At 38.0% G+C, this 13,553-nt stretch overlaps 2 protein-coding genes across 4 annotated transcripts in view; one reads left to right on the top strand and one right to left on the bottom strand.

The window, feature by feature from the left end:
* Positions 1-13,553, top strand: part of KIAA0319 (KIAA0319 ortholog) — a 44,769-nt gene that overhangs the window by 10,423 nt on the left and 20,793 nt on the right. For 2 of the 3 annotated variants that reach the window (XM_063096658.1, XM_063096660.1), the window contains exons 4-9: positions 2,186-2,284; positions 3,463-3,560; positions 4,521-4,608; positions 5,596-5,688; positions 7,085-7,217; positions 11,037-11,265. In XM_063096658.1, coding sequence (XP_062952728.1) covers positions 2,186-2,284; positions 3,463-3,560; positions 4,521-4,608; positions 5,596-5,688; positions 7,085-7,217; positions 11,037-11,265 — 740 coding nt within the window. The remainder of the gene's footprint in view (positions 1-2,185; positions 2,285-3,462; positions 3,561-4,520; positions 4,609-5,595; positions 5,689-7,084; positions 7,218-11,036; positions 11,266-13,553) is intronic. The other variant, XM_063096659.1, reaches the window with a different exon arrangement.
* ALDH5A1 (aldehyde dehydrogenase 5 family member A1) overlaps positions 12,152-13,553 on the bottom strand; it is a 59,879-nt gene continuing 58,477 nt past the window's right edge. The window contains exon 10 of the mRNA XM_063096662.1: positions 12,152-12,240. Within this exon, the coding sequence (XP_062952732.1) occupies positions 12,194-12,240 (47 nt within the window). The 3' untranslated portion in view covers positions 12,152-12,193. The remainder of the gene's footprint in view (positions 12,241-13,553) is intronic.

Genomic DNA, 13,553 nt, shown 5'->3' with positions numbered 1-13,553 from the left:
TTAATTAAATATTGGTGGACCTGTTGCTAATTATTCAAATAGCCTTGAACAACTTACTTCACCTTTCTGGAGCTTAATTTCGCCATCTGTAAAATGATAGGTTTGAATGAATATCTCTTCTGGGTTCTCAAGTGCTGATTTTCAGGGCAAAAAGTTGGAGAGAGGAGCCAGAGGAGCCAGAGAGAGCCTCTGCAGCTGGTCTAGGAAGGCACTCAAAAACCCCAGAATGGAGTGGAGAGGAGCAGATTAAATGAGCAGCCTGACCCTCTAACATCTCCAAGTGGCTGAGACCTTTGGAGAGCACTTAGTTTTTTTTTTTTTAATCTTTGCTTTTCTGTATGTGATATGTAGGGTCCAAAGGAAAACTTCCCTTTCATTCCCTGAAGGTTCATTGAAAATCACCTGAAAAAACACAGATTGATGTCAGAAAGGGCATAACAAATTTATTTGATCATAGTTTTATGTGACATGGGAGCCTTCAGAATGACGACCCAAAGATATGGGAAAACCTGTCCATTTTTATGCTTAGGTTCTATAAAGCAGGGACAGTGTGTAGAAATATGATTGGACAGAAAAATATCATCTAATGTTAATAGACTGAGTGGGGAAACCTAGCAAGGCTTGTCTGCTCAGATTCTTTTTGGCCTCTTTGTGCAGCATTTCTCTCTTCTGGGTATGGGGCAGGGCTTTTTCTGGAATGGGGGTTGTATTAGTCCATTTCCATTGCTTATAACAAAATACTTGGAACTGGGTGATTTATAAAGAAGATGAAATTGGGCTGGCCCGTGGCTCACTCGGGAGAGTACGGTGCTGATAAAGAAGATGAAATTTATTGCTTACAGTTTCCGAGGCTGGGAAGTCCATCTGGTAGTGGTGACAGTGATCCAGGGGTCTCACATTGCAAGATGGTGGAAGCAGAGAGAGCAGAGAGAGAGAGAGACAGACCCTCCTCTTTTAAAGCCCTCAGAACCACACCCCTGGCCACCATTTTTAATCCATTCATTACTGCATGGTCCTACAATCCAATCACCTCTTCAAGGCTCCACCTTTCGATTACCATAGTAGGATTTCTCACCTTCTTAACAATCACAGTGGGGGCTAAGTTTCTAATACATAAAACTTGGGGGATACAATTCAAGCTTCAGGGAGTTTTCAGGGGACATAATTCAATCCACTGCAGGGGTCTTATGTTGTATAATCAGACAGGGTAGATCAAAGAATTTCTTTATGGTGTCAGCTCTAAGACAGAAAGGCAGTGGGGAGATTACAGTATTTTTTTAGTCGTTATAGCTGGCTTTGAGGAAAAGGAGTTCTAGTTTCTATGACCTGCCTTGGGGAGCAGGAATTCTAGTTTCTATGGCTTGTATTGCGGGAGAGTAAGGCTGAGAGACAGAAGGGACGGGAAGGTCAGAGGAATTAGCTCTTGAGGTTGCTTCTGAGACCTTCTCTTTTGGGTTTTCTGAGCCTCAATAGATATTTTGACATATCACCATGCATTTTACAAATGGAACTAATGTCTAGTCAAGTCGATGGAACCATAGCATGAATATATGGTTAGAGAGAAAGTAAATGAGTATTGTTCTGGATTCTGATTTAATGGACAAGTGCTTTTGATGAGAGTTAATGTTCCTGCTGCTTGAGTTAAAGTAGCTGCTTATATTGAAGTCGATTGGATTTTCTCTTGGAAAGTTTCCAAGAGCAAGGCCATTAGCAGTAATTCATGAGGTTACTATCAGAACTGAGTGGTGTGTGACTAATGATACAGAAACACTTGTGGTTATGCTCAGTCTTTTTATAACTAAAAATAGCTCACATAGGTCACACCAGGGAGTCAAATATGGTAGAAAGAGAGAAAATAGACCTAATCCATAGTACCCCACCTGTTTCGCACAATTGTTGTCACCCAACACATTGCTCAGTCAATTTGTGTGATTATTTCCTTCACAGTGACAACTCATATATATGGTTTTGCATTTACAAAGTCTACCCTGCAGCATAATATAGGGTACAGTTCAATTATTAGCCAAAGGAAAAAAGTGTCTTAGATAAAATCATATGAAGAGCTACTACAGAAACATGTTATTTTATTTTACGGGTATTGAAAACAGGTCTGTTGTAGGGCAGTAATATAACTATATTACGTTATATTATTTAATGGCATGTACTATTTCTAATTAACTTTTAGTGAATGAACTTACGGTGTCTGCTGGGGATAACCTAATAATAACTTTACCCAACAATGAAGTTGAACTGAAGGCCTTTGTTGTGCCAGCGCCACCTGCAGGTGAGAGCTTGACTTTCCTCTGTGACCACTCAGGGCCCATAGAGCTGGGGTGTTCTTCCATAACAGGTCTTTACAGGTTATTTACAGCACTGAATCATTTTCACAACATTGCGTGGAAGACAAGGCTTTGATGATCATAGGCATGAAAGTTTATTGAAATGGTTTAAAATGGATTAAGAGTATAGGAAATTAAATATAGTACATATCCTTTAATTGTTCAGGGTGGAAAGTCATAAATTTCTGATGATGCAAAGCAGAGTGATATATTAGAGCAGAAGAGATTGCCACGTACCAGATCTTGACCTGTGATAAACCACAGAGCTGGAAAGATTCCACTGTGAGGAGCGGGAGGTGGCATGCACCCAAAGGTTTGTTCGCAGATACCATGGTGTTGACAACATGGCTCTGAGCTTCTAAAGATACCTCATACCAGCTGCTCCAAAAATGTTCTTCAGAGTACTCTTCCACTTGTCCCGTGCTCTGTTGTTCAGTGAATATTTAACTTATCCCTGTGGCCCATGAAGTGCATTCATTCTTAAGTAGATTCATTCTTAAAATGTTTGTTTCTTATTCAGGTTAGTTTCTTTATTCATATTTCCCTATCACGCATGAGTTGAAATTTTACAAAAGGAGATGATAATATTTGGCATTTGCATTTTAATTCTTTGAGCTAGGGTACCTCATACTTTACTAATATTTGATGATGGGAGATAGCTTTATCTTAACATAGAGATATTTAATCCATTCTTGTGAACTTAAATAAACCCCTAAAACAAATTAAATGAATTGAAATCTCTTTGTTTTTTATTAAAAGAAGAAAAAGTACGGTGGATTATACTACATTGAAATTTATGTGGATAATCAGATTAAGTACCCTAGAAAGAAAGTCATCAAATGTTAACTATGAGCTTAGGGAGATCTTTTTTTTTTTTTTTAGTTTCTATATTGTCTAAATTTTCTGTTAAGTTGTATGTGTTCATAATAAAAAAAGAAATTTTACATTAAAAAGATACAGAAATGCTGCTGTTCCTTACTTGGATGATAGTTGAAAGTGGAGTTCATTATATCTAAGATAATCCATGCTGGTGGGTTCAAGGCTATCATCTCCTTCCCTCTGCCCAGGTTATATAGTGACCTCTCAGAATTTGTAACTACTCATATTTCTCTTTTGCTCTCAGAAACAACCTACAACTATGAGTGGAGTTTAATAAGCCACCCTGTAGAATACCGAGGTGAAATAAAACAAGGACACATGCAAACTCTTAACCTCTCTCAAGTAAGTAACTGGAGACTTGTATTTGACAGCATCCCATAGGGTTCAGTTAACACTGTCTTAGCTGTTGAACACAGAGGTCGCTCTTATGATTAAGTCAACAAGAAGGGTATAACTGAATAAAGTTTCAACCATAGGTAGGCAGGCAGTGGTTAAATAAAGAGGCTTTTGGATAGCTTTTCTTCATTTGAGTTACTTTGGCATATCAGCTGGGGAAGGGTAGGGGATGGATGGGAGGTTGTTTGCCAGAAACCCCTGCTGTGAGATTAAAAAGCCTGTGTTTTAACTCTTGCTCTCCTTGAAGTGTTAGAGACATTCTACTTACCTGTGTGCCTGGTTCTCAATTAGGCACATTTCTAAGAGTTACCAATAATTCTAATCCAGTTCACAAATTGCTTTGACTATCAGATATTGCTCCAAGATATAGGCACCTCACAAGAAGAAATACACCCTCTTCCTGGTCCATCAGGATAAATAAACTTACTTAGCTCCTGAGGTCTGGTTTCCTGCCAGGTGATGACGCTATCTTCATCTCCTGCAACTGCATAGCTAATGGTACAGCACGAACTTGCATCACCCCCATGGCACTGAGCTCTGTGTCTCAAAGTGTGGTACCCAGATCACAGGCAGCCACCTTGACAGACCGTTGTGTTAAAAATGCGTGATTCCCTTTTATACACACTTGAGAACTGCTGCCCTCAGCTGGACCATGTCACTTAGGCCTCTAAGTCCCGTGAACATCTGTAGGTAAGCAAAAGAACTGTCTAAGTGATCTTTAGTGTACTAGAGGGTAGGGTTCAAACATGTGGCAGTCTCTTGACAGATCCAGATAAGGCTTTCTCCTGAGCCCCTTCTCTCTGCTGACTTTAGCAGTGTGGCTTCTGGGATATTTTAGCCATCTCTAGGTAGTGGACTCATCATGTCTTTGCATGTTCACTTGTGTAAGTTTTCTTCATTTTACAGTTGGCAGTAGGATTTTATGCCTTCAAAGTAGCTGTTTCTAGTGAAACTTCCTTTGGAGAAGGATTTGTTAATGTCACTGTTAAGCCAGGTAAGCCTGTGTAAGAGAATGATCTCCTGCTGTACAGGGTTATCACAATTTTGGCTCCTAGATGACATGGTAATATGTGTACATATTTTTACATCAGGCTCTATTGTAGAGAAAACATGCAAGGATTGTGTTTTTGATTTTGTTTTTTTCCTATTTTCAGTATGACCCTTAGTACTCACTTGACCCTGCTCTGTAAGGCTACAGGGTTGTTGCTTGCTGTTCTTGAGTGGAGGCTGATTGTCTAGACCTCAGCCCCCTCTGTCTGACATTTACTACATCCACTGTTACTCCTACCTCCACTCCCCATGATTCAGCTTCACTTTGCACGCGGGAGCATTTCAAATATGTTCAACTGAGCAACTAAGGGGTCAGAGGAAAATGTGTACTGTGGACTTTCAAGCCCACTGCTCCCAAAGGTCAGTGAATTCGTGTGAATTAGAAACAGGTAGCCCTTCGTCTGGGTGGCTCGATGGATAGAACACAAGCTGGCCCTTCAGCCTCTGCTACCCCCTCCACTAGGCTGAAGGCTCAACATGCATGGACTGAGGTGGACTCCTCTGCAGCAGCTCCACCTCCCAACCTTCACCAGAGGAGCTGACAGCTCTATCCTTTGCACATTCTGCCTAGTTATTATTATAGCTGAAGCATGGGGGTGGGGGTGACTTCAGTCAAAGATTTAAGATGCAGTAATCACAGGAGCTGGAACTGTAATCCATTTCTCCTTTTCTGCTGTTACTGCTCATATTCTGTGGCTACCCCCCTGGTGATGTCTTCACTGAGCCTGGAATTACATACAAAAATGTAAACATACAGACCAGCTCCTAAAGTTTATAGGAAGACACCAAACTTCAAACAGTTGCGTCCTGTGGATAAGCACCTTTTTTACAGGACATTTGTAATCAATTTTAAAAAGCAGATGGTTTTATTTGGGTAATGACATATGCATACACAATGTGGGCTCAGTCACTGTCCTTTTTTCTGTCACAGCCAGAAGAGTCAACCTGCCACCTGTAGCAGTCATTTCTCCCCTGATACAAGAGCTCACTTTGCCTTTGACGACCGCCCTTATCGATGGCAGCAGTGTGTATCCTGTGATACTTTAGAGACTTTTTTTTTGCCATACATAATGTGAGATTTAACAGGTGCTCTGCATCAAGGCTGGGAGGACTTACGGGCTCATACAGTAATAAATGGTCCCCTTTTTCTTTAGTTTTGTAGCTTTAAGTTCAATTCCTGCCTCGCAACTTCTCTGTCGTGTGCTTATTTTCCCCTCAGCATTTGTCTATTCTATGAGAAAGTTCTTTAGGGCCCAGCTATTTGACCTGGAATAAAAGCAATTATTAAATAATTTCCTTTTGGTGTAGCACATATTAGGAAGTGGAAAATCACTTCTAACAACGATTAGTAGAATTGCCTTCAGTGAGGGTAGGTAGTTTTTATCTATTAATTTAATTCAGATTTCATTCCTTCTACTAGAGTATATGTGGAAGGGGCCCTGGTGTAGCTACAGGTGTCCATGTAAATGAGAATAGATTGAAAACATATCCTGTGTTTGACTTGGTTCAACAGTTTCAGTGTACCCGGTAATTGCTTTTTATGTGCATTTAATCACAAAGCTAACACCAAATTCTAGAGAGAGTAAAGAATAGTTGTTTTGGTTTCTGAGTGAAACGTACTTGTTGGCCATTAATGCTGCTCCATTTTGCAAGCCTACAAATGTATGGCAATCACACTGATATGTCCATTTGCATCTAATCAAATATAGATGTCCACATTTCCCCCTTAGATACATAAAAATGAAGCATATTTTAAATAGAAATATTTACACGAGAAAATGCATCACATTTTGATTCCTGTAATTCAGTATGGCTTCGCTACAGGAACCTATTTAGGATTATTAATCTGTCGCATGAACTTGTTCTTTCCTTAAATGAATGAGATGAAACTGGCTCCCTTCCAGGCCTCTTTGTTTGCTCTCTTTTAAAGTAGAAATGGGAAATTTTCATGTAGGATATGACTTTTCTTATACACCTTAATAATTAAGGTATTAAAAGCTGTTTTATAAATTATAGATAAGCAACTCTTAAGTCTTTGTGAATCTGTCAGTTCGGATGCCTATTTGAAATAATCAGTAGTATATCACTTGCTGTATGTAGTTAAGGCGAGTAGAACTAGCATTTCAATATGCTGCCATTTTTGACTCCTGTGTTTCAAAAAGCATTAGCGCCTGTCACTGTGCTTCTTAAATATTCAACTGAGTGGGAACAGCCTTAAGTCTGGTGGAAATCCAGGAGAAAAATAGTGATGATAATTTAGGGAGGAGGAAAAAGCCTCCTTATACATGATAGATATCCATTGAGATTTATGCAAGTATATAATTTCACACAAAAATGAACTTAAATATGCAATAATATAAATTACAAGACATGTGTTTTACTATTTTTTATTTCATTCTAATTATTTTTTAATCTTTTAGAAAGTACAGATGATACTAAAATAGTGAGTTATCACTGGGAAGAAATTAGCGGGCCCTCCTTGGAGGAGATGACTTCGGTCGATTCCCCCATCTTACGCTTGTCTCACCTTGTTCCTGGTAATTATACTTTCAGGCAAGTGGGTCCCCACCTTTATTGTGCTTTCCACTACTTATGTTTTGACTATTTCCTTAAATTGATACTTACGAAACACTGTGCTTCTCTTCATTTTGATAAGAGTTGCCTCTTGATTTGATTTCTTCGGGGCTTTTGGTTGGTTGCCACTGTAGACTCTGATATCTTCATCAGTTTATTAGAGACATTTGGTTTGGGTTGTCTGAAGGAGTGTGGGAATGGCATCTTGTTGCTCTGTTGAGTTATCAAAGGAAAGTTGGCATCTTTAGAGTCGAAGGGAGGCAGAGTTGTAGGATTATCTGTTAATTGTATGACTACCTGTCTTAATCTTTTTCTTTTTACAACTCTTTTAGGTATAACTAAACTATAAAAAGCTGCACATATTTAAAGTATTAAATTTGATGAATTTTTGACATACATGTGTACCTGTGAAACCATCACCACAATCAAGATCATACACATTTCCATCACCCCCAGAAGTTTCCTTATGCCCCTTGGTAATCCGTCTCTCTCCACTCCCATCCTTAGGCAACCATTGACCTGCTTTCTGGCACTTTATATTATTTTGCACTTTGTAGAATTTCATATAAATGGAAACATACAGGATGTATTCTTTTTGGCCTGGCTTCTTTCACTTAGCAAATGATTTTGAGATTTATTGATGTTGTTTGTAGCAATAGCTTGTTCCTTTCCATTGTTAAGTTCTGTTCCCATGTGTGTATATACCACAATTTGTCTATTCATTTATCTGTTATGAATATTTAGGTTGTTTACGATTGAGAACTATTGCAAATAAAGCTGCCATGAGCATTTGTGTACAAGTCTTTGTATGGACATATATTTTTATTTTGAGGGTGCATGGGGGAGGCAGATACCCAGGAATGCTTAAAGCCTAGATCATATAGTGAGTTTAACAATCTCACCTCTTTCCCAAGTGGTTGTGCCATTTTATATTCTCATCTCAGTATATGAGCGTTCCAGTCTCCACTTAGGATAGTCAGTTTTTAAAATTTTAGCCAATCTGCTAGGTGGTTTGTCTGTGATTTAATTTGCATTTCCCTGATAATTAATGATATTAAGCATATTTTCAGGTGCTTGTTAGCCATTCAACTCCTTTTGTGAAGTGTCTATTCAAATCTTTTGCCCATTGAAAAAATTGCATTGTCTTATTTAGTTGTAAGATTCTATATACATTGTGAATATAAGCCCTTTATTTGATATCTGTATTGTGGATAATTCCTCCCAGTATGTGGCTTGCCTTTTTGTTTCCTTTATTATATTTTTCATAGAAAGCAAAAGTTTTTATTTTGATGAAATCTAATTTATCATTTTTTAGGTTTCATGCTTTTTGTGTTTATGTAAGTAACCTTTGCCTATTTCAAGATTGAAAAGATTTTTTCCTGTGTTTTTTCCTAGAAGTTTTATAGTTTTAGCTTTTATATTTAGATCACTGATATATTTTAACTTAGTTTTTGTGTAGTGTGTGGGATTTTTGAATGTTAAGTCAACCTTATGTTCCTGGAACAGATGCAATTTGGTCATGATATTTATTTGATACAGTGTTGTTGGATTCAATTTGCTAATATTTTGGTAAGGATTTTTGTGCCTGTATTCATGAAAGATATTGATCTATAACTTTTTTTTTGTGTGATGTCTTTGTCAAGGTGTTGTGTGAGGATTATTATGCTAGCTCCATAAATCAAGTTGGACAGCAATCTATCTTTCTCTATTTTCTGAAACATTTTTGTACAACTGGTAGTATTTCTTCCTTGAATGTTTGATAGAACTCACCGGTAAGATCATCTGGGCCTGGAGTTTTCTTTTTGGGAAGGTTTTTGATGACAAATTCAATTTCTTTAATAGATGTAAGGCTATTTCAGTTTTCTTTGTGTGTGTGTGTGTGAGTTTTTGGTAAGTTGGGTGAGTTGTATTTTTCAAGGAATTTGTTGATTTCATCTAAAATGGCAAATTTGTTGGCAAAAGTTCTTCACAGAATTTTCATATTTTTCCTTCTATGTATATAGGATCTGTGATGATAACCCTTTTTTCACTCCCAATATTGGTGATTTGTGTTCATGCTCTTTTTCTTTTGATCAGTTTAATTAAGGAGTTTGTTAATTTTGTTTATCTTTTCAAAGAATCCCTAACTAGAGCCTTGTTAATTTTTCATTTATCTGTTTTCTTTTTTTTTTTTTTTTCCAAAAGATGACCGGTAAGGGGATCTTAACCCTTGACTTGGTGTTGTGAGCACCATGCTCAGCCAGTGAGCGAACCCGCCATCCGTATATGGGATCCGAACCCGGGGCCTTGGTGTTCTCAGCACCACACTCTCCCGAGTGAGCCACGGGCCGGCCCTCATTTATCTGTTTTCTAATTCATTGATTTTGCTCTTTATTATTTATTTCTATTTACTTTTGATTTACTTTGCTCTTCTTTTTCTTGGAGTAGAATTTTAGGTCATTATATTAGATTTTCCTCTTTTTTTGGTAAAGCTTTTAAAGTTATAATTTTTCTTTAAGTACTGCTTAGCTGAATCCCATATGTTCTGGCATATTATATTTTTAAGATCTCATATAAGATGAGATGATGATTTCATGAGAATATGATGATTCCAGAGAAGGAGCCCATATATATATATACACACATATATATATGTATGTATGTGTGTATTTATGGATCATCTGAAGTCTGTTCTGATTAAGAAACCCTCAAGAATCTAACAGGATTCCTCCTTGACTGAAAAGCCCACAAAGATGCTCTAGAGTATTTCAGATTTTTAATTATCCTTCACTATCTGCTTGAGACAGGTTACTGCTGTTACTGAGTCAGGTTACTTACTGATTTAACCAGGAAGAAATTTTCTTAAGAGCCAAGAATGTGTCCTGACTCACCCTGTTAAGAAGGAAGGACTTTGGTGTCTGGTTTGCTGTCAGAGCCAAAACTGGAGTTTGGCTCTTGGTTGTGTGGAGTATGTGGGATGGTGTGAAAGGAGGCTCAGAATACATGGACACCCCCTATGTATGTGTCTTATCTACAAATAGCTTCATTCCATAGCTTCATTCTCATATTCCTAATTTACACCTGTTTAGCATTCATCTTTACCCCAGAAGGATGAAGTGACCTGTTTGTAATTTCACTGTTCCCATTGCGACATTAGGAGATCAGTTTACTACAACGGGGTCAAAGGCAGTTCTTTTTGTTTGTGTAGGATGAACATTGGTTTGTATTCAAAAGTGCTTAATCCTAAAATCTCATTGCAAGGAGTATCCTGAAAACACAATTATAATAAGTCCTCTCGAAAAGAATTAAAAATTTTAAAAGCTTCATAGCTGAACATTTATGAATGATTCACTGACTCTCCAGAACTTAAACCTCATACACTCTTAGTTTCAGTTATTACAGAGCAGCTTCTGTGTTAGCTGAGGACGGTTTCTTTACCCAGCATCTCAAAGACTAATCAGAAACTTATAAAGGTTAAACTCTAACATGTGAATATATTATGAACTAAAAATAGGATAGCTGGTTGGCTCAGTTGGTTAGAGTGTGTTTGCTGATAATACCAAGGTTATGGGTTTGGATCCACATACCAGGCAGCCACCAAAAAAAAAAAAAAAAAGAGAGAGATAAAAATAAATCAATAGCAACAAAAGCGAACAAAAATATCCTCAGGTCTGTGTGCTTTTCTTAGCTTCATCCTCAAATTTTGATTGACACCTGTTCTGAGTTGTGCTGAAAAGTGTACCATGAGCAGACTGAATTGACACTTACCTTAAGATTTGGCATTGTTCTTACAACTCGGGCTTCCTCTTCTTTTTGTAGGTTGACCATCACAGACTTGGATGGAGCCACTAACTCCACCACTGCAGCCCTAATAGTCAACAGTGCTGTGGACTACCCCCCAGTTGCCAATGCGGGACCAAATCAGACCATAACTTTGCCCCAAAACTCCATCACTTTGAATGGAAACCAGAGCAGTGATGATCACCAGATTATCCTCTACGAGTGGTCCCTGGGCCCTAGGAGTGAGAGCAAAGAGGTGACCATGCAGGCAAGTTCCCCCTCCTGCTTTCAGACTTCCGTCTGTCTCTGTCTGTCTGTATGTTTATCTGTTTATCTGTCTATCTATCTGTATATCTATCTATCAAGTATTAGTTTGGGGAGGCAGTTAAATCCAGAAAATCTGTTTTATATAATTGTCTGATATATTACAACTATTAGGAGAGCACCTAAGCTCACAAATCTTTCAAGTTTACATCCCTTCCCCTCACCCACCTAGATAAGCACAGAACAGCAACCAAGCAGTCCTGTATTGACAACTAGATTTTGAGTTCAGTTTGGGAAAAGTCTGATCCAACATTGGGTTGGAAATATTTTAGTATTGGGAAAAATCTCAGAAACAATCTAACCTAAACCTCATTATCAGAAAATTCTTTATTATGTTTCTCCTGTTTACAGAAACTCCATGCTATCTTTTCTACATCCAGTGGTCTCTTTTTAACAGCTTCTTTGTATCTACCTTTCGATTTGTTCAAATCTTTTGTTTAAAGACATAACTTTGAAAACTTTGCTCTGTGTGTGCGTGTGTGCATGTGTATGTGTGTTTGTGTGTGTATATGTGCCGTTTGCTTATTCTTTTTCTGACGGCCAGAGCTATTTGTTTTTGTTGCTAATCAACTTGGAATTTGTGAAGTTATGTTATTATTTGAGAGTTTAATAAAAATAAAAAGATAGGACCTTACATTCAACTTCCTTTTCTCTTTGAAATTCCTTCTCACGAGTCCAAGGTAAGTTCTTACTAGTATTTAAGATGAAATCAGACATCCCATGAAAAGTTACCTGCTTTACTTTCTGGTATTTCTGGAAAGTGCTTTGCGATTATGATGAATTAAAAGTGGCGAATTAGGTTTATGGAACTTGGAAGAGCTGTGAGTCCTCCTGATATTCTTGGATGGCCTTTGGTTGTGTCCATCTCCACGTCAAGGCTGTGGCAAGTGCCATGGTTGCTTCAGTTGTGTTAAGAATTCTGATTCAGAGGAAGTTGGATACAAAACAGGGAGGTGGGATAGTTTATATTTCTGCAGTTAAAAAATCTTTCAAATTTTCTTTTACTTTAGAGCTTAGCATTGTAACACAAAAGTCACAGATTCGGATCCCTATACTAGACAGCTGCCAAAAAAAATCCAATTGTTTTTCTTTTACTTAATTCTCGGGAATTATGTGCCCAGAGATAAAACCCCAGAATTCATCCATGCATACTGGACATGTATCCAAAGGAAGGTGCTGAGCTCTGGGCCACAGAGCTAGCCTCACTGTCTCCATGCCAGCCCAGCTGCTGCAGACACCCTCTCTCTTCCTTCCCAAAAGATACAATAACAGTGTTATTGGCCTGTGATTGATTGATTAAGATGTCCAGAGGGGTGATGCTGTGTATTAACTGGGGCAATTGAAAGGCAAGCTCTGTGAACCAGACCCTTTTACATTAGCCTAAGAATTGTGCCAGCCGCTCTGCTGAGGCCGTGCTTGCTACTGGGGAAGGAAGTTAGGCTGCTGCAATCGCCTAGAACATGTGGCTGCTGTAGGGCCTTCAGAGAGACGCAGTTTTCTGCTCAGTTCCCATCTGCCCCATATTCTCTTTTATCGTGAGCATAAGCATCATGTAACCATACTAATTTCGAGGCAAGAACTGGGAAGTTATACTTTCTCTGTTGAACTCTTGAGAGAAAGGTGCTTTGCTCTGTTTAGTTGAAGTAGAGAAAAACTTTTTTTCTTTTTAAAGTCTTTCAAGTCTGATTTTGTACCAGTTTTCTTTTTCAATTTCCCATTAAAACCTTTAAAAGTACATGCAGATACATTTATCTTTAGACAATCTTGGGATCTGTAAAAGTAAACAAATCATAATAGGGCTTAAAATGAAAAAACCTTTTCATGATGCCATGAACTTCAAACATAAGCAATAATTGGAACTCTTACCAACAACAACACAGCAGCACCAAAACCAAAAGGGTATTGTTAACCCAGAGGTAACAAGTGTAACTATTGCATACTTAGTTGAACAAAATGACTTTTTGAAAAATTTTGTTGCCTTAGAGTTTAAAAAATTATTTTTTGATTGAAAAAGTAATACATGAATTGCTTCTTATCGTAAAAATTCAGATAAATTCTGGTAAGGTAAAAATATACCTTGACAACCCACTGTTATTTAGATTTCCTTATTGGAGATAATTACTTTTATCAGTTTAACGTGTACTTCCAGAATCCTTTCTGTGTGTTCATATATGTGTGTATATACACATGTAAGCACTATTTATCACTTTGTGTGCACTGTTCCACAACTAA

Source organism: Cynocephalus volans, chromosome 5, assembly GCF_027409185.1.
Source record: "Cynocephalus volans isolate mCynVol1 chromosome 5, mCynVol1.pri, whole genome shotgun sequence".
Lineage (NCBI taxonomy): Eukaryota > Metazoa > Chordata > Mammalia > Dermoptera > Cynocephalidae > Cynocephalus > Cynocephalus volans.
Note: the sequence above shows the minus strand (reverse complement) of the source record. Positions and strands in the feature narration are given on the sequence as shown.